General features: G+C 42.1%; 1 protein-coding gene across 2 annotated transcripts in view; it reads right to left on the minus strand.

The window, feature by feature from the left end:
- LOC119409659 (pyruvate carboxylase, mitochondrial) overlaps positions 1 to 21,944 on the minus strand; it is a 472,483-nt gene that overhangs the window by 66,554 nt on the left and 383,985 nt on the right. For both annotated transcript variants that reach the window (XM_037676564.1, XM_037676571.1), the window contains exons 16-17: positions 8,859 to 9,015; positions 851 to 1,091 (exon numbers count right to left, since the gene is read on the minus strand). In XM_037676564.1, coding sequence (XP_037532492.1) covers positions 851 to 1,091; positions 8,859 to 9,015 — 398 coding nt within the window. The remainder of the gene's footprint in view (positions 1 to 850; positions 1,092 to 8,858; positions 9,016 to 21,944) is intronic.

Raw genomic sequence — 21,944 nt, forward strand, 5'->3', positions numbered from 1 at the left:
TCAGGAAGAGGGAAAAACCAAAAGAAGATCTTTCTTTTTGACGGACTAATGAGCTTCATGTTAGCCTCGTCACACTCGGGCGCTCAAACAGCTGCCCAGTACACGTCTCTCTTGTGGGGTGGGTCCTCGTGAGACTACATTTGAATAAAGGTTAAAAAAATAAATTGACCAATTAATTACTGACAGAAGAAAATGACTTGAGGGGTTTTAGTGCACAGGAGGAAGATGGTGTTCAATGACTTCCTGGTAGGCCACTGTATTTATTTATTTTTAACCAGCCTCGTTGTAGGCACTGTTCATAAAAAAATAAATAATGTACATATTTGTGTACGCTACCTGTACATATTTAATTAAAAGTAAAAAAAAAAAATCTTTGTGTAAATATCTCATGTTACAACTGGGACACCTGCAACTTATAGACAAGTGTGGTCTATATACATGTGCATTTATATATTTTTTTATTTAGTGGGTGTGGCTTATATTCAGGTGCAGTCAATAGTCCGGAAATTACGGTATTTATTCATTACTCTTTCAAAGAACCTCACTTTAACTGAACACGATGTTTGCTCACATGAAACTTGATTGTCTGATGAGCCAAATAAAAAGTTCAACTAGAATAAAAAAATGAGAAAATAAATAAAGCATATATACTCAGAGGCCATTTAGTAAATATATATATAAAAAAAACAGCTTTAGCCAGTTCAGTGGTAGTTTAGACTTATTGCTTTTTCTTAATTTGTACTTTCTTCGGTTTTTGTGAAGCAGGCCGACTCCAGAGGAAATGTGGCGTCGGCAGACGGGATTTATTCGTGGAGGACACAAACACCACCTGGACCCTACAAGTCCTCACCTTGATACAGAGGATGTGGGTCCCAGCTTTGACGAGCTCGTCGGCCAGTTTCAGGTAGTAATCCAGGGAATATTTCTGCCTCATTGGGTCGGAGACGTCGCCGGTGTACGAGATGGCGGCCTCGACGACGCCACCCGCCGCTCCGGCGGCTTCCATCCCCAGCAGCATGTTGGGCACGTAGTTCAGGGAGTCAAACACTCGGAAAATGTCCATGCCGTTCTCTTTGGCCACCTCGCAGAACCTGCAGAGAGAGACATCACGTTGAGCAAACATCACCTGGAGTTTTGTTTTTGAACTCCCAGTCGAATCGGGCGACGCCGTCACGGCCGACTGAACGCAGCGAGCCGTCACAAACACGCCGTCAACACGCGCACACAACTCTGATAACGACGCACATCTGGGTCGGGACTTACAGCCGTTTCCACCTCGCTGCTCATAAATGTGACTGTACCTGAGTGAGTAGCCCCGATATTTTCATGAACCGGAGCTTCCGGAGCCTGCGGGAGAAAATAACTGGAGACAAATGTGTACTCGAGTCATTATCCGAGCTGCTTGTGGTAAATCCCTCATTACTGCCTTTGCCCCGGCGTCTTAATCAGGTTTTTCCACTACAGCAATGAGCGCCGACTGTAGCCGTGTTACTGTGAACGCAACGCACACACACACACATCCAGAGCTTTTGTTTCAGCAAATAAACAAGACATATTGTGTGTCAGTGTGTTTATTTGTGCCACCAGAGGATTACCAGTCTGACGAGTGTGTGTGGTTTTATTACAACACAATGTGCTGCCGAGTGCGTTTTATTTGGCACCAAATCAAACACACTGCGTCGTCTGACGTCTAATTTTAAACTGAAAATATATATTCTTATGCAACTCTAAGCTTTTTCGCCTGGAAATCTTGTAAAATGTCAAAATGTGTCAAACATCCGATTGTTGTAATATCGTAGAGGATCTTCACGATGATTTCTGCTGCGTTAAGTTTTCCTCACTTCATCAGCTGCTGCCGCACGAAGCGGACGAAGCTTTGAGTGATTTAGCAAAATAAGTCACGAACCACTGGACAAAAGTTAATGAAACTTTCATTAGACGAATCAGACGTACGTCTACAAAGAATTCTCTTTTGGAGTCAACCTGATTCAAGATGGCTGCCACGGTCACCGCCATTGAAAAAAAACATGGTGAGTCTTACAGATGTTGAGGTTGTTCAACAGATGTTTGGAGCGCCAACAGAAGAGCGTTGTTTAAAACACTAACAGCTATTTGGAGTCAACTGGCTGCCTGCTGTGTCATGAAGCACAGGAAGGATTTTTAACCAACCTTTCAGAGAATCATTAGATTTGCTTCTGCAGCTGATTAACTTCTCGAGCAAACAACAATAAACATTCCAGCCTCAGACGAGCGACGATAGAAAAGACTAAACGGCTTTAACTCAGACAAGTTTACAGATTCTGAACTTTATTCTCGTATTTTATCTGCAAAACATAACACATTACAAGATCTTAACTTAAGACTGGCATCGACTGCTAGAAACAACCCTGTTCATCTGTTAGCAAAATATCTCATGGACTAATGGATGGATTTGCATGAAACTTGTTACTGAATGCACATATTCAACTTAATGTTTACAGTCTGTCACAAAAAACGGTTTAAAAATGTTTAAATATCGACTAGATGAACAATTTTGATAGTTTAGCTCACGTTGGCCTTTAGCTATTGTTTACCAAATTTAGACAGCCTTTTGCTAATCTTAGCTTTTAGCTGTTGTGTTACAAATAGGCATTTGGAAATATTTAGCTAATTGTTAAAGCACTGACTGTTATAGGTTTATGCTATAGTTGTGCTATTTTTAGATTTAGCTCCAACTTAGTTAATTTTAGCGTTTAGCTTATAATTGGCTGTTTTTTTAGTTGTAGGTACCGTTTAGCTCACTTTGGCCTTTAGCTATTAATTACCCAAAATTAGCATCTAGCCACCCTTTTGCTAATCTTAGCTTTTAGCTATTAAACTATACTTTTGCTTGGCTAGTAATTAACCAATTGTAAGCTTAAGCTTAGCTTTTAGCTGTAAGTTTGTTAATTTTAACATTTATCTTATTATTGGGTGTTTTTTAGTTTTAGGAACCGTTTAGCTCACTTTGGCCTTTAGCTATTGTTTACTCAATATTAGCATTTAGCCAGTCTTGTGCTAATCTTAGTAAAGCACAATAGCTAAAAGCTAACGTTTGGCAAATTTTTAGCTAATTGTAAGTTTAAGCAATGATCATTATTAGATTTTAGCTATAGTTGTGCTAATTTTAGCTGCAACTTAGTTTTAGCATTTAGCTTATAATTGCTGCTTTTATAGTTTTAGGTACCGTTTTGGCTCATTTTTAGCCACGTTGACATTTTAGCAACATGTTGCTAATTTTAACTTTAAGACATTTGTAGAGAGTTTAGCGTGCAGCCACAGTTTTGCAACATGATTTAATTTAGCTAATGAAGACACTTTGGTTGTTTAAGCTGCTGGAATGAAAATGGTTTGAGAGGAAGTGACAGTGAGCCAGGATGATGGGGGGGCGGGGTCAAGCAAACAGATCAAAGCCATTAATCACGATGATACGCAAATTTCCTACGGCACTCCCCCTGCAGGGACCTGGAAAGTGAAGGGGGAGCTGGAGAGCAATGAGGTGGAGAAGGAGGGAGGTGAGTAATGTGGGGAGATGGATGGAGGCAGCAAATGGGGAGGTATCAGTGAGAATAAATAATAACTGTATGATGGGGGGGGGGGTGTAAACAGGGAGGGTAGGGAGGTCTGTGTGTGATTCAGCAGGACGGCGTGAGGAGGGGACAGCTACATTACTCATGAACTTGCCACTGCTAATTTATTTACGGAGAGGGGAATCACACTACATGCATGTGTGTGTGTGTGTGTGTGTGTGTGTGTGTGTAGAGGAGTATTTATGGCCCATAGTGCATTGGGAGCGTCCAGGTGAACGAGTGATGTGAAGTTGGCGAGCACGATGAGAGCAACGCATCAAACAAACCGACGTGATTAAACGTGATGCGCTCGTGTTCGTTAGCTGCTTCCTGTAAAACAGACTTTCTGTAAAGACGTGGTCAGGGTGGTGGTGGTGATGGTGGTGGTGGTGGGGGGGCTTCGTGTCAGACTCTTTCTGTAAAAACTGTTCAAATCATTTGATAAGAACAAACGATATCAGTAATTCTTCAGTCAGAAGGTTCTGAGGAGTTTAAAGTTAATTAAACTAGATATTTTTTAAAGAAAATGGGCTTAAATCTTTAAAGCTGATAGACAAGATGTGACATTTTTTTTTTTTTGTAATACCACTATCTACCCTCATGTTTCTCCCCCTTTTCCTATCTAAGATTATTACCTGATGAGGATAAGAAGGCCGCGCTCAGTGCAGCAGCAGCTTCGTGCACTCCGTCCATCTTCCGGACGACTGCATGCACACGTTCTCGTCGTCTCTCGGTGCAATGACAATAAAGCTTATTCTGATTCTGATTCTCAAACCTTCTAGAAAAAGAACCACCGTTTCACATGCGACATAAACAAGCGAACTGGTCAAACCCTGAACTTTAACCCTGGCTGGATGGTGGAACTTAAGACGTGATGGTTCTATGGTTCAGTCTCAACCACTGAACAAGACGACTCGATCTAAAGTTCCTGTTTTAGGCGACCTGTAGCAGGGCTGTGCAGACGAGCGCTACGCCCATGTCCCCCGTTGCTGAGGGGCTTGAACAGTGGATGTTTGTAGTTTTTGAGACGAGTGTTTGCTTGGTCTGGAACATCTGGTAATTATTGTCTCTTAACACGAATTTAGTTTATGATTTTAAATCTAGTTTTAAATCATTTCTTATTGGCAGGTTGAGTGAGTTGCACGGTCCGGTCATGGATCATCTCTCACAAAATTTTTTTATAATTTCAGATGCTTTAAAAAAATTATTACAGATTTTTGTTTTCTGGCTTAACATTTAATAAAAAATAAAAAAAAAACAACGCATCAATAGGCCGGACTGAGCTCACCCACAGGCCAGATGTGGCCCCTGGGCCACCACTTGAACAGCACTGACCTACAGAGACTTGTGGTGCTGCTGAAGTAACCACTAGAACACCATTCATCCCAGTTTCTACGAATAATTTAACATTTAAATAGTTGATATATTTCTTCGAAGTACAAATAGAGGGATTCTGAGTACCACCACTGGTATTTGTACCTCAGTTTAAGGACCACGGCCTTAAAGGGATAACTTTAGCTCTAACTTTTGCCTGAGAGTTCAAACTGACATGTAATTATCTACCGCAGGTAGGACACTGATTACTAATTCCCAGAACACGTTCTCCAAATCGGACCAGTTGTCGCTGGGCAGACGATGCAGAGCCTACAAATATAAAACCACTCGGCTCGAGCTTTAATTTATTCCTCTTTCATTATTTTACTCCATGAGGAAACATCTGGAACACAAACTAAACCGGTTCTCACATTTCAGAGAAGAAAAATGTCTATACAGGAACTATAATGTGCATTATTGTGTGTGTTTTAAAAATAAAGACATACATTTACTATTAATGTACGTTAACCAACAACATTTATGTTTAAATGTGATCTATAAATATATTTTATTTGATGTGATAACATTTATTAATACAGACTTTTAAAAAACAATCTGGACTAAAAATTAATTAAAAAAAAAAACACATTAATTACAAGTGATATTTAAGTATTAAATTCGGAAACAGGAAGACCTGGAGACAAACGTTCAGGGTTCCAGATTAAGTTTATTCAATATTTCACTTAGTTAAATATTATTATTATTCTAATTGATGAGAGAAACAGGTATCTGCTGTCATGTAAAGAAAATTATCTTGTATCCGTTGCTGAATATGTCGGGGGTAATAATTTGTGCAATTATTATTATTATTATTAGCCATAATTTTAATTTTCTACAAAAAGAAAAGGAACCCCAGCTCAACAGACAAACTGTACATAGTTGCTTGCAGCCCATTTAGTTTCCATGGAAACAACCCTTTCCGAGAACATCTCAAAACGATAGGACAATACCAGACTTGGAAACAGACGGAGGAGCAGCTGGTTTTGACAAAACCTTATTCAAACTGATGTTTTGTCATAACTCAATAAAACCATTTCCAACACCGTTTATAAAAAAAATGCTAACAAAGAAGCTGAGAACGGCTCAGACGCTGAGCGGCTCTGCCGGGATGTTCAAATCTGCACTTCACAATGAAGACCACGCTAACAATCTGCAGCTCGTACGCATGACCGCACGGTTGAAGCGCCGTGAAGGTTTTTATCTTTCTTCCAAGGATCCAAGCTTTCCTGTAAACTATTAAATTTATTTAAACGTCTCTATTCTTTCTGATGGTCTTTTAAAGTTTTTCTTTAGTTTGTTTTGCAGATTACCAGTCAAATACCAGATGTGTTTGTTTAGCCACTCGACTATGAGCTAATATTAATAAAGACAACAATGAGCGCCCCCTACTGGCCGGATGCTGCACATTTATTAAGTCCCGCCCCATGACGTAAACAAACGGGACGTTTCAGTGCCTAAATAAAAATACAACTCAAAATATTTGTACATGTTGATTTATGTTGATTCACCGCACTCATACCTTGCTGATTTACATTTTAATGTTTTTTAAAATATGTTTAGTTTAAATTAGTTTATTATGTTCAACTGTGTGCAGATGTGCAACAACGTGCTGCTGTATGATTTTTATCTTGTAAATATTTTTTTTCAATATTTAAAAAAAAACCCTTTTCATCTTTTTCCAGCTATCAGGTGAAAAGGAGGAACCCAGACTTAGACCAGTGAGTGGTCATTTCAGAGAAACTGAGACGTTTATTTGCTAAACACAACGTCCCAGTGGCTTTCAAACCCTAAAATACATTAAAAAAAAGAGGTTCATCCCAAAGATCCAGTCCCCCGGCACAAACAGAGTAATATTGTGTATATTGTTCAGTGTCAGGAGGGTGATCGGTCTTATATCGGGGAAACTCAACAGCCACTGGCCAAAAGGATGGACCAGCACAGAAGAGCAACAACATCAGGCCAGGACTCCGTGGTCTACACTCATCTCCAGGCCAGAGGTCACTCTTTCAGGGATGAAGATGTTCACATCCTGGACAGAGAGGAACGATGGTTTGAGAGAGGAGTAAAGGAGGCCATCTTTGTGAAAAGAAACCATCATTAAACAGGGGTGGAGGCCTCCGGGTTCAACTGTCCCCCTCTTACAATGCTGTGATTGCTAGTATCACTCAGCCCTCTGTGAATAGCAAGCAGCCATCAGATCACTAGAACATACAACGGGAACATAAAAAGACTAAATTCACCGGGAGCCTGTGAAGCTACAACTCGGCTGAGCGCGGCCATTTTGGCTAACAAAGTTAAGTTAGGTCCTCTGAACGAATTCTTCTCCAATTCGGGAAGAATACCTAACTTAATCTTGTTAGATTTATCTACATGGATTATTGAGAAATCTTCCAGATATAACATTTTCTGCACCATATATCGCTCCGGAGTATAGGTCACATTAGCCAAAAAATGCCTCTTGTAAAGAAAAAACATACGTTGCTTCGGAGTTTAAGCCGCATTTATGTGTCACCGCTGACCCCTTCCGCCCGGGAAATGTGGGTCGGTCCCCATCCTGGGCAGCGCAGTCGGGTCGCACCGAGAACAGTCCATCCTGGTTGGTGGGGCCCCGTCCTGCTACCGGAGTATGGAGGAAGGGCGCAGTGAGGCACATGGTCCGTGGCCCTGAGAAGTGCCGATGTGCGGGTGGGGGCGCTGTATAGCTCACTGCCGGAGCTGCGAGCCACCTTCGGCCCTGGACTCTTCCAGGCTGACCGACAGTCAGTTGCAGTGCACCGCCACAAAGGAAATGCGCCCGGCGGGAGCCAGCGGTCCTCTCTTCCGCCGGGTTGAATCCCCGGGCAGACTGAGCGGACCCCACCCAGCACGCAGCCATCATCTCCAAACCCCACCCGATCCGACGAATTAACAGTAATTACAGGTCCGAACCTGCCCCCCCCCACCCGAAATTTTAAATTCAGCTTTGACTGTTTATACCACGACTATTATTAACGGTTGGCGGACGTGCGTGGCTGAGGGGGCAGAAGATCAGAGCTGAGGAGCCTCCAAAGCGCATTAAATGCTTCCCCTGCTTCTGCCTGCATCCTGCTCGGACATGTCGGATATTTTGTGAACTCACCTGTTTGGGTCATCGGCCGCGAGTGTCCGCTGAGTGCAGCGGCTGAATGAACGCCCATTTGGGCTGATGGGTCACTGGCAGTAATCCATCTGAAGCTTAACTCAACTTTATAACTTCTTTCAACCGGCTGGTCAGCGTGCGGTGAAATGGCCGTGTTCGGCAGGTGTAGTATGGCAAGCCATGTTTGCATATATTGGATCGTCGGCCGCATAAATTCCGACACCGACCCGGCCCACACATTAAGCACATTATTATGGCCCAGTCCGAATCTGGGTCGGGCAGGGCCAGGCTCCAGGTTCGGGTTAGAAATGACAGCTCAAGGTGGAGTTAGCGGTAGAGGAACAACATATAGTTGTCAAAAGCCTAGAGGGCCCCCTCACAGCTGTAAATGTTTACTCTTTGGTTCATGTCAGTGTGAATGAACATTTAACCCGTCAGTCAAGAATTGCGTCATGAATAGAAAACAAAATACATATTTAAGTCGCTTCGGACTATACGTCGCAGGACTGGACAAGCTATGAAAAAAGTGCGACTTAAAAGTCTGGACAATACGGTACTCATCAAGATTATTTTACAAGTTATAAGAAAGTCTGGGTCACTGGGAGTTAAGAATAAAGAAATCATAACTGGTTTAAATGTTTTAGACACCGCTGATTGTTTACAGTTTGTTGCTGGATAAACAAAGGCAGAAGATTTGAAAGTAAAACAGGATTCGATCTGTTCATGAACTGGGACACAAACAGCCTGATGAAATGAGAGTGTGCGCCGCAGCGACTCACTTGTAGACGGCGTTATCGGGGTAGTTGGTGTAGCCCACAGCGTTGGCCCCTCTCAGCAGCATCTGGAACGGGACGTTCGGGATCAAAGCTCTCAGCTCCTGGAGTCTCTTCCACGGACATTCGGACAAGAACCGCATGGCCACGTCGAAAGTAGCACCTACGCAGACAGACACACACCGGGACAAGGAGAAACAGGTCTTCAGCTTTCATCTCCGTCTCATCCGTCATCCCGACTTTGATCTCCATCTCAAAATCAAAGTGATTTCCCAAACTTATCCCGAGAGCCTCCAACACAGACAAATAAGACAATAATGGATGCTGAAATAAAATATGATTACTGCAGCACATTTGTTGTTCAGTTCAACACTTTCATCATTTCTTTTCAAAGCTAAAAACTGCCTCAGTGGAGGAGGCAAAAAAAAAAAAAAAAAGATATTCATCTCTTATTTCCCTTTCTGGAGGAGGAGATTAGCAATTCTCATCCCTGGTTATCATATCAGCCAGAAATATTGAAGCCTCCAGCGGTATTCTGCTGATCTAACACTGTCATCATTAAATTTCATTTTCAGAGAATTCAAAATATCAAGCTACACTTAAAGCACTCGAAAAAAAAAAAGCTTTTTATACTTGATTTGGAATCCAGCCTACGTCAGCGTTTCCTAACCGACCGGCCTCAATCTTCACTGATGTTAAACACGTTAGTTTTACCGTTTCGCTGCACGTGAGATATCACAACAGAGGAGCGGAGGGGAGGAATGCACCCGAGACTGCAGAATCTATTCTCATAATTTAATAAAGCGAATGAAGACTGACAGCTGGGCCCACGAGCGGGACGTTCGGCGCAGACCCTGCTGCGGTCTGCATCTTTCTGCAAAGACAGGAAGCCTCCGACCGGCTGTTAACACGAGCCGAAATGAACCGGATGGAAGCAAGTGCAATACCCATGATGGAGAGGCAGGAAGCGTTCGGCGTGAAAAGTTGCCTGCTGGAGGTGCTGCTTCAGGAATACAAGGACTTCTCACATCCTTCAAGGAATGATAAAACAAAAAAAGCATCTCGTCAAAGTTTCAACACAATAAAATAAACGTGATTCGTTTATATGATCTGGAACGACTGAACACGTGTTTCGCTTTTTGCTTCAAGGGTTCTTTTCAAGTGGGGTTCTGTGAAAGAGTTATTAAAAATTAATATCCTACCTGTGCGACTAACCTCAATTTGGAATAATATGGTTCCTTTCTGAGCAGACTGACGTGTTAATGGACAGAGTGCGTCCATAACCAAAGTAAATTGATGCTGTCCTAAAATAACTTGTGGTGGACTCAAGAGATGAACAATCAGCTGTTTGTTGTGGTGGTTGTTAGAAGAGTAACTAAAGAAGTAGAAAAACCCTGGAGAAACTTTGACGGGGACCGTCAGGCTGCTGCAGATTTAAAATGTTGATATAAGGTTCACTCTCAGCTAACAGTATACCGAATTTCAGCTGAATATCACTAAATATGTCCGAGTTATCTTGTTTTTCCATTTTAATTAAGGTGGCCATCTTGGATTTTTTTTATTTGGATTCAGTATGTGATAGGGATCACCCTCAGCTACCACTACACCAAATTTCATCTGAATCGCTCTAAAAATGGCCGAGTTATGGTATTTTTTTTCCTGTTTTAGCTAAAGCGGTGTAGCCTTGTAAAACCTTTGACCTTTACTTTTGACCTTGTCCTTAGAGCTATGGAGATGAACGTGTACAAGGCACTTCATCTAGCAATGATGCATGCGTGTCTGAAGTTTTGCCAAATTATCTTGAGCGAATCAGAAGTTATAGGCGGGACAAGAGAAAGTTTACGGATGTACGAGTGGAGATGATACGTCTGCCTTTCAATGGACAAACAAAAACACTAAAACAGACCAAGGAGGAAAAGCTTTCAGGCGCCGTTCCGGGTTTTTAAATATTAAACGTAATTTTTTTCCACGGTACACGGCTCAACGTTTGGGAGTTGTGTCTCATGTAAGAACATTGCGCTCCCAACAAATATGCTCAAACCTCCAGATTCCCATGGATTTACAACAGAAACGAGACGGTCATCATAAATAATTAGCCATCAGATCAGTTTACCTCATTCGTGCACCTTTCCGTTTAAGTTCATACTTGTGAGTCCATCGTAATGCGTAAAAACAGCATAGATTAGGACGAACAAGCAGCGCATTCCCACATGACCGATCGTAGATTATCTGATTAACTTGATTAGCGCACATCGGGGAACTAAACAAATACATTGTGTGACCTAGTTCATGTTACTGTATCTTCCCCGGTGCGGTGAGAAATGCTATATTGGGAAGGGACTTAATCCTCAAAGGGCTTTCACAGGCTTAATCTCTTCAATGATTCATTCTGCCTCTAAGCATCTGAAACATGTGAAAGCAATATTCTCCCATCTAAGACCACTCAAGTGGTAAAAACAAAGCATTATGGCACCGGGACCATAACAGCGTTCAATATTCACAATCAGAATTCAGCGATTTGTTTGGGCCACGAGTGATTCAGGCAGAGATCAGAACAGTTCTGCAGCTCTGATCAGCATGTGATGAATGTGTACCGTGTAGGAACATCCTACCAAGAGGACCGCATTCGTTATTCCTCCTGTGGTCACCGTGTGATTTATGGAGGGGCCTATTTAAAGGTACCGCTACGAACCGTCACTGTGCGCCACAGATGGTGGTTTAATTTGTGTTAAACCAACTAAAATCAATAAGGCAATAACGCTACAGGCAGCCGGCGAGAACCCTGGCTTTTCAAACGCGGGGTTAATAAACAGGTTTAGAAGTAAAGATAAAGAAAAGATTGTGGAAGCTACAAATAAACTCTGGAAGTTCTTCTGTTTAGGAGTAGCTGCACTGAAAGCTAATGCAGTTTGTGTTTCTGTCGAAAACTCAAGTCTCAGATCTCTACAGCTGGTATGGAAGTCCTCTTAGGGTTTCTATGTTTTGAAGAAAAGACACGTTTTGAAGTGGAAGCGTGGCGTCTGAGAGATGTCTGCCTTTATAGTGCGAGACAAGAGCGGACTAAATTAAGAGCTTGTTACGTTGCCGATTCCTGTTTGGAATCGACACAAAGGATGCGGGTTTTTTTGTTTGTTTCAAGTGGGGTGGAGGGGTGCTGTGTGTTAACTGGCACTCGTGCTATACACAAGTACAAGCACAAACAAATGATTATGCCATTTGCAGGATGGTACTGTTTTTAGTGTTTCACAAACTTGAAACACTAGTGAATTAGGAGAAATCAGGGGTTTTCTAAAGGCTGTAATCACTTACTAGTTTTAATGTTACACTCAGCTACACAAATGTTGAAACACACTACAATAATTAACCAACATCATGGTTAGCTAGTGCCAAAAATTAAAGATGATAAATCTCAGAAGCCATAATTTAATTCAAGAGTGATGGCTCACAAGGGTTTTAAGCAGCTAACTTTCAGTAGCAGCTAGCTGCGCTGTGAGGCTAACGCTAGCTTTTTCTTAAACGGCAACCACAAGCAGAGTTTAGTTTCTGCAGTAATATTTTGTTCTGTCCTCTACTATATTATACTACAGTTAGCATAACTTGCGTACTCTTCTTTTATAGGGAATCTAGCTTTCAGTAGCAGCTAGCTGTGCTGTGATGCTAATGCTAGCTATTTCATAAACAACAATTAGCAGTTTGGTTTCTGCTGTAATATTGTCAGGGGGATTCTGGTCAAGGTTTATGGATTTTTTTTAACTACTATGGCTGAGAATGTTAACTGCCCATGAACCATGTGAGTTAGCAGAGAGTTATTTTCTCTCCCAGAGAGCTCAAGGAGGATCTGATTTGATCCTGCATGTGCAGCTTTGTGGCCGAGGTCACCAGTCTGATGCCTATGAGCCGGGAGCTGATAAGCCTATAAAAACAATTCTTGCACGCTACATGGCAGATTCTCGTGACTGGGCTCCATGCACGTAGAACTTCTGTACATCTATGTAACCTGTTGTGAAAGTCTACCCTGGCAAGTAAAACAGGTTAAAAATATTCTCAATTAATCGTTTCCCCTAGATAACTTGCCATGGGCGGGGCGCTCGTCTGTGATTTTTGTCGGGGGGGGCGGGGCGGGGAAGACGGACGGAGACACGTCTAAAGTTGCGCAGCGCTCTGTTTAAACCAACAGTTTTAAAGCAGGGTGTGCGAGAGGAGAGAGACAGACACATCTCAGCTGTGCGCTGTCTGAACCGACAGGTTTTTTTTTGGTGTGTGTGTGTGGGGGGGGGGGGGGGGGGGGGGGGGAGACAGACACATCTGAGTTGTGCGCTGTTTGTATCAACAGTTTTTGAGTGGTGGGGGTGCGTTCAGCGTGAGGATTCAGCATGAGGGAAGAGGCTGCCTTTAGCTTTTTAGCTAGTGCACCTGCATTGCGAGCCGCTAGTTTAGCGTTATGTCAGTGCAGACAGGTGGTTTGGAGTAGGGGGGTGAGGTTCGGTAGACGGGGCACACGGTTCCGTTGATGGGGTGGGGCGCCCCACTTGTATAATGGTAGGGGAGACACTACATGTCCTCGTGTGTGGATTCTTTTAGCAAGTAAAGTGAATAGAGGATATTTTTGTCCAAATATTTGGTTCTGTCCTCTACAGGTAGCATAACTAGCATACTTTTAGAGGAAAACCTTCAGTAGCAGCTAGCTGCACTGTGACGCTAATGCTATCTTTTTCATAAAGAGCAACAACAGGCAAGAGTTTACTTTCTGCTGTAATATTTTGTTATGTCTACTATATTACAGCATAACTAGCATAAATTCCATTAAGATGAAATCTAACTTTTGGTAGCAGCTAGCTGCGCCGTGTTGCTAACGCTAGCTATATCATGAAGAGCAACAACAAGCAGAATTTAGTTTCTGCTGTAATATTTTTTGTCTTCTACTATACTATATTACAGCTGGCTAGCATACTTTCCTTTAAGATGAAATCTAACTTTCGGTAGCAGCTAGCTGCGCCGTGTTGCTAATGCTAGCTATATCATGAAGAGCAACAACAAGCAGAGTTTAGTTTCTGCTGTAATATTTTGTTTTGTCTTCCACTATACTATATTACAGCTAGCTAACATACTTTCTTTTTAGAGGGAATTTAGCTTTTAGCTATTGGCTTATAAGAAAATGCACAACGTCCTTTGCGGCTGCTTCTGTGAAGCTACTGTTTAATTTGCAAGATCTTTTATCCACCTTTGTGAGCAGCCCACTCAAGTGACATTTTTCTGCTAATGATTACTGCTTTAAAATAACTCCAGTTATAAAAATATACGTGGTTTATGCAACAAAACTTTTAAATTGTCCTCAATTTTGCCGTAAAGCTAGAGCAAACTGTTGCTACCAATGTTTGCGTTTCCAAATAACATGTTTATTTTTTCATTCAACCTTTATTTAGCAGGTAAATCCCATTTAAATATAAGTGCTATGTGTTATCATTGTATGTTCCCATACGATGGCGAAATTAGTTATCTGCATTTAATCCAATTCGCAACTGGGATACATCCAGGTGGAGCAGTGGGCAGCTACAGAATGTGGGTGCAATTAGGGATTGGGTGTCTTGCGCAGAGATACCATGACATGTGGGAATGACTGGGGATCGAGCCTGGGACTTTAAGGTCCTGATCCGTCTGCCCCAAAATGCTTGTGTAATGTTGAACTGACATCAATGTAAAAGATTAGAAGAGCGTTTGCAGGAGCTGCTGTGAAATTTTTCAGATTGACGTCGTTTAAAGCACTTTGGCGTTGACCCTGTTGAGACTATAAGTCAGCATAAATCTTATTTATCTAAACTGTTGTTCAAAGACTTATCGCCAATAAGCAATAACCCCATCCAAAAATGTGAACCATCACTTCAGTGATCATGCCATGCATCAAAGTCAAAGTTTCCTTATATGTCATACACACCACTTGTGGTACTGTGGTGGAACAAAACTGTGTACACAGGGTCCCAGTTACATCCAACAAAAGTATACAATGTAAAGAAAAACAGTATTGTATGTGTGAAGGAAAGCAGCGCAGCCAATTATACATTTTACTGAGACAGGGTCGGAAAACTAGTTGAAAGATTTACAACTCTGTTCTAAATTATTCAACTGGAAAAAAAGATTCCTGCAAATACAATGAAGGAAACGGTAACGCTACAGAAAAACATACAAAAATACTGTCAGTATATAATGTATCATCGGTTTGAGGGCTTAAATAATGAAGTGGTGTTTTATAGTCTTGTACTTAATCCTTTAGAGGAAGACTTGTCTCAAGAGGATCTACTATAATCTTTGATTTTTCACAAAATCAAACTTTTTCCAAGTGAAAAAGACGAACGGTTCTGCTGCATCACGACTTTCATCGTCAGCCCTTTGCAGAGTCATCACGTCAAGAGTTGTTTACAATTCCTTAACTCATGTCTCACATCTAAATGGAGACACGAGCTCCTGTCATCGCATGAATGCAAACGAGATGAGAGTACATTCCCAACTTTTTCATACGAAGACAAAAGACTTGTTTGAACGTCAAGAGTTTCGACTGACAAAAAGGTTTCGAAACCCGACACCCACTGTGGTTCAAACGCGAAGTTGTGAAAGAATTGGAAGAGAGGCACAAAGAAAGACGCGTTCACTGTTCTTGGTCTTTTATCGTCGCTGGATTCAGCAACTCAAGATTCATTTGTGTTTACTGCGAGCTTGTACTGCTGCCGCTGGCCACATTAAAACTGTATTGTCTGCTAATTATGAGAAATTATGAGGCGGTGCTTCCATGGAGTTACCTTTTCTTCTCGTTTATAAAAGAACATTCTATAAAGGCTCGATCTGACGGATATTTTGGGGAAATTGGAGGACTTGTCAAAAACGTCTGCCATTACAACCAATTCCCATCACAGAGAATACCTTCTGGCATGACAGCAAGAACAAGGCAGGCGCTAACGTTTAGTTAAGTTATAAATGTCTTTATGACTGCAGTTTTCTCTGAATATCAAGTTTTCTGCTCCAACTATTGCACATCAGATGTAGATTTGTCCTGATGCCTCATCACAGCAGCTCACTTTCTGATTTCCAGATCTGACACCTATATTATCACTGCACGTCCAGTATTGTGAACTCTGACCAGTCCAGAGCACAAGAACTGAATTATTAATGGAGTGGAGCAACTTTTACACATTTCTACCACCACTTGTTAGTAAAAAAACAGCCCTACAGCCCTCGTGGTGCTAAAAAAAAAAGAGGTAAGAAGGCCGTAGTACTAGGGTGAAGCTCATAAGTGCTCATATAATGTGGCTGTTGGGTAAATACTTATTTAATGTCACTGTTGATCAATAACTGCCAGGGAAACTTTTCTAAATGTTGATAAAGTTGATCAGCTTAGAAGACAGCTGGTGCAATATATACAAGTGTGTAGAAGTTACACTGTGTAGAACAGAGGTAGTTTGTTTTTGTTTGTCTGAGGCAGTGCAGAGTGACAGATCCTGGTGAGTGGAGGGAGACCAGCAGGTTCATAAGCACAGCCAGGGGGTGGCCAATGGTGGCCATGGCCACAATAGAATAATCTTTGGCTACCCCCATCATTTGAGGACACTACTTCTAAAACCTTCTGCCATCAGGCTGCTAAAACTTGACGACAGCTATGAATTGATCCTAAATCTTTACCAACAAATGGTTGAAGAGATGCTAATCTCCATTGGTTTGCTACTGTGCATATATAATTATATATATAAATACTAAAAAATATAAATATATTTTTTAAATTGTTGTTTATTTTTTAGATATGAGCATATGCATGTGTGGGTTTTCTCCGGGTACTCCGGTTTCCTCCCACAGACCAAAAACATGCATGTTAGGCTGATTGGTAACTCTACATTGTCTCTAGGTGTGAGTGAGAGAGTGAATGGTTGTTTGTCTCGTTTGTCTCCATGTGTCCCTGTTATGGACTGAAGACCTGTCCAGGGTGTACCCCGCCACTCGCACTGTGATTGCTGGACATGGGCACCGGCGACCCTTGTGACCCAAAATGGAAGAAGCGGGTAAAAGATAATGGATGGATGGATCGTATGTTTGAGTGTGTGGGTGTGAATCTGAAAGCTACCAAACTGAATTGCCTTTTGAGGATAAATAAAAATGTCTGAATCTGAACCAAAAAGCATTGTTTCCTCAAATGATCAGGGTGGCTGGTTTACATATATACATCATAGTGGTCATCTTGGAGTTTGACATAACCCAAGTTTTAATAGGGACCTTTCTTAGATGCAGTCACACACTACAGTGCATACATACTGTAATAAATGCTTTAATAACATCCAGGCTTGATAACTGCAATGTGCTTCTTTTTGGAGTCAGTCAAAACTCTATTGCACATTTACAACTGGTTCCAAAGTGCTGTACCCCAATTTTTACTGGTTAAGGCAAAAGAGAGCACATTAGACCAGTTCTGGCCTCCCTTCACTGGCTCCCAGTTCATTTTCAAATTCATTTAAAAACCCTTCTGTATGTTATTTTAAATCTCTGAACAGTTAAGTCCCCTCCTATCTCACTGATCTGCTGCAGCCATATGTCCCGCAGAGCTCTCCGAGGTCAGCAGACCAGATGCTTTTATTGGTTCCAGGCACTTGTTTTAAGCTCAGAGGTGACAAAGCTTTCACTGTTGCAGGTCCAAAACTGTGAAACAAGTTACCACTGCATGCCAGACAGGCTCCCTCGCTCCCTTGTTTAAAAACTCAATTTTATTCTCTGGCTTTTGATACTGTTTGAGTTGATTTTAACTTGTCTGTACTCTATGATAGTTATTTAGTTCTTATCTTTACCTTTGTGGATCTATGTATTTTATCCTGTGTCCTTAGCTCGTTTTGTTTCTGCTGTACAACACTTTGGTTGGCCTTGTTGCTGTTTTAAGTGCTTTATAAATAAAATGGTAGTATATGGTAGCAGAGTGCCTTCTCCGGGTCGGGGAGGAGGTCCTGCCCCAAGTGGAGGAGTTTAATTATCTCGGGGTCGTGTTCACGAAGGAGGGAAAAATGGAGTGAGAGATCGATAGGCGGACAGGTGCGGCAGCGTCTGCAGTGAAGCGGGCGCTGTACCAGTCTGTCGTGGTGAAGAGAGCTGAATCAAAAAAAGAATGCTCTCGATTTAAATAATTTCCCTTTGGGATTAATAAAGTATTATTGAATTGAATTGAATTGAATTTACTGGTCAATCTACGGTCCTACCCTCATCTATGGTCATGAGCTTTGGGTTGTGACCAAAAGAACAAGATTACAGATACAAGCGGCTGAAATGAGTTTTCTCCTCAGGGTGTCTGGGCTCTCTTTTAGAGATAGGGTGAGAAGCTCGGTCATCTGGGAGAGACTCGGAGTAGAGCTGCTGCTTCATTACGTCAAGAGGAGCCAGTTCAAATTCAAATAAAAAAATATACTTTATTAATCCCAAAGGGAAATCAAATTGTTGTTGTAACTCGTTATCCTCGTTTCATTAAGAGATGTTATAGATTCTGATGGCTGTAGGCAGGAAGGATCTCTTGCAAAGGTCCGTCCCATAGTGGGTCAGAAGAAAATGGTCGCAGATGACATCCGATCCATCCACCCTGACTCAGCTAGTCTCCGTTTCCCCCAGCTGCAGGATTGCCTAAATGCCAGACAGAATTCCTCCGAGAGCGATGGTCACTCCTCCCAGCAGACTGCCAAGCTCCTCATCGTCGCGGACAGCCGACTGTAGGTGCCGGCAGACAATCCCGGTCCTTCTGCTGTCACGAGCCACGTTTCCTACCAGTTCCAGGATTTCAGCAGTCAGGCACTCAAGCACAGCCGGCAGGGAGATGAGAATGAATCCATGGCACCTCCTTTTCAACTCATTTGAAATTTGGGGTTGTAGTTGAGATATTTGAGCTTTGCGATGTTAATCAGCAGCACCTGGTTGTAAAAGCCACCTTGTTGTGATGGTTACGCATCATAACAGATGTCCCAAAGTAAAACAGTTTCAGTAAAAATCCTTCCAGCTAGACAGCATCTGACACCAGAGGAAACAATCATTCAAAAAATGTGATTTACATCCAGCAAAAGAGGAATCAAAGTTTCCAAAAATCTCATAATGAATGTTACAGAGCTACTCTAACATGCAGCCACCCCGAGCGGCGCAATTCTAGAATAGTTGAGGTGGCTCGGGCATCTGGTTAGGATGCCTCCTGGATGTCTCCCTCGTGAGGTGTTCTGGACATGTCCCACAGAGGAGACCCAGAGGAAGACCCAGGACACGCTGGATGGACTATGTTTGTCGGCTGGCCTGGGAACGCCTTGGGATTCCCCTGGAGGAGCTGGCCCAAGTGGCTGGGGAGAGGGAAGTCTGGGCCTCCCTACTTAGGCTGCTATCCCTGCGACCTGACCCCAGATAAGCGGAAGAAAATGGATGGATGTTATGGAAAAATGGAAGTCAGTCCCTCACTTATTTTTCCACGTTGTCCAACTCACAAGATGGAGAGTATTTCCAATTCCCCTCTTTGCAACAGGGGACAATAAAGCCAACATAAGCATTTTGCAAAACACTGTTTTTATCAGCACAGTGCCAATGCTGTTTAGAGATTTAACGCTGGTCTTAAAAGGCTAAACTGTCACCCAGTTATGGAGTCCGAGTATAAAACCAGAAACGATGTGTTACAGTGACAGGGTGTACAAAAGTAAAGCATCGGGTTGTGTTTGCACAACGTTACAAATAATGGTCGGAAGCATTTTATTATCGTCTTTGCAGAGACCTTGAAAGTCTTTTCCTCAAAGAAAATGAAATCTTAAAAAGGCATTTATTCTCCTTAATCAAAGGTTTTCTCCCTTTCAGAACTAGTTCACAAAACTTAATGAGATGTACGGCAAGCGGCTCCTTTATATACCGCTTCCTGCAAAGTTAAAGTTCCCAAGTTTTTTTTAATAGTTTCTCAAAGGTCTGCTTCAACTGTAAGCACATATAGATAAGAGTTAATTTATATTACAGTTTATGGTTAAGTCTTGCAATAATATCAAAATTTTCAGGGAGATGGAGGGTGGGGATCTTTTAAGCCAATTTTAATTGAAAATCTTTTCAGCAGCGTACTTTAGGAATAACCTTTTTTATCAGTTTAGAGATGAAGACTGTTGCTTTGTACAGAGTGAGTGAGGCGCTCCCCCACAAAAATGAATTATATTTTCCAAATTTAACCGGCGCACAATGATCAGCAGCCAGGACGGATTTACTTCCAGAACTTTATTCGCCGTCATGTCGTTCAGCTGACGAGTCGAGCACTCAAGAAAAAAACAAACTTAAAGCCTTATTTACTTCTTGTGTTTGTTCTCGTATATTCTAGGATTGCGTCGCTCAAGGTGGCTGCATGTTGGAGCAGCTCCGTTACTTTCATTCTGAGATTTTGCTTTTGGAAACTAATTTTTTTCTGGATGTAAATCACATTTTTTTTGGATGATTGTTTCCTCTGGTATCAGAAGCTGTGCAGCTGGAAGGATTTTTACTGAAACTTTTTTAGTTTTGGACATTTGTTATGATGTGTAACCATGGCAACAAGGCAGTTTTCTACAACCAACAGCAGCTGATTAACATCTCAAAAGCTCATAATATCTCAGCTACAGCCCCAAATCTCAAATGAGTTGAAAAGGATGTTCTGTGGACGCATTCTCATCTACCTGCCAGCTGTGCTCGAGTGCCTGACCACTGAGATCCTGGAACTAGCAGGAAACACGGCTCGTGACAGCAGAAGGACAGGATCGTCCCTCGGCACCTACTGTTGGCTGTCCGCAGCGACGAGGAGCTCGGCAGACTGCTGGGAGGAGTGGCCATCGCTCTGGGAGGAGTTCTGCCCAGCATTCGGATGGTCCTACAGCCCGGGGGAACCGAGAGGCCAGCCGAGTCTGGGTGGACGGCATCTGCAGCCAGTTTCTTAGGATCCACTGTGGGATGGACCTTTACAAGAGATCCTTCCTGTCTACAGTCATCAGCATCTATAACATCTCTTAATGAAATGAGGATAACGAGTTACAACAACAAATTATTTCCCTTTGGGATTAATAGTGATTTTGAATTGAATTGTATTTTCTTTAAAGGACTTTGAGTTATAAAAGAATAAGTGAGTGTTTTTGTAAAACTTAACCTTGAACGCTTCAGCTTTTAAAAAGTCTACAATCTGCTCCACAAAGGTGTTCGTCCCAAACAGGAGGAAAATACGTCTCTTTGAACCCACTCAAAACAACTGCGTTTTACTGTATGAAGAGCTGAACGGTGGCTTTCGACACACACCGCTCCAACGTGAGGCACATTTTCCTTCTGTCCAATTTCAGAGTAATTGCATCTTCAACTCAGAGGCGATTGGATTGCTCACGCCCCGAGAAGTTTCAATGACGAGTGATTTGCTCTGTTCAATGAATAAAAGGTACAATCATCTTCTTTGGAGGAAACTCGCTAAACAAGGCGTGTTGGAGTTGGAAGGACGAAGCTTCCAGTGGAAGTTTTCACAGCTCGTGATGATCAATAAAACCTGGACCAGATCTGCAGCACGAGGGAGAACTAGAGCTATCAATGTATATATATATATATATGCGGGAAAATGGATTAAACTAATGCTAAAGCAGTCAGAAGAAAACCTCTGATGGTATTCACAGGAGTTAAAATGTGTTTCAATAAATGTCTTTTTACTTTAATTATTTTTACTTCAATTATGTTTTACAGAATTTACAGACGTAGATTTATGTTAAACAAGTGACATGTGGTCTCATCGCTGAGGGATGTGAATAGTGAATGCTTGTAGTTTTGGATCTAGTTTTTTTAAATATTGTTGCTTGTTCGATGCAACGTTGTGATGGATCCTGGCAAGTGGTGGGACCAATTTGAGACACCACCAGGCACAATGGTGGAGCCAGGGGGCGGCCTTCAACACCACAGAGTAACCTTCAGATACAGCAATTATTTGAGAAAACTATAATTGGAAGAAACATAAACACTAGAAAGAATAGTTTCTTCAAATGACTGGGGTGGCCAATCTTTAATATACTCAACACAAACACATATCCATCCATCCATCCATCCATCCATCCATCCATCCATCCATCCATT

The sequence above is a fragment of the Nematolebias whitei genome, chromosome 1 (genome assembly GCF_014905685.2).
Source record: "Nematolebias whitei isolate Nwh7 chromosome 1, NemWhi1, whole genome shotgun sequence".
NCBI lineage: Eukaryota > Metazoa > Chordata > Actinopteri > Cyprinodontiformes > Rivulidae > Nematolebias > Nematolebias whitei.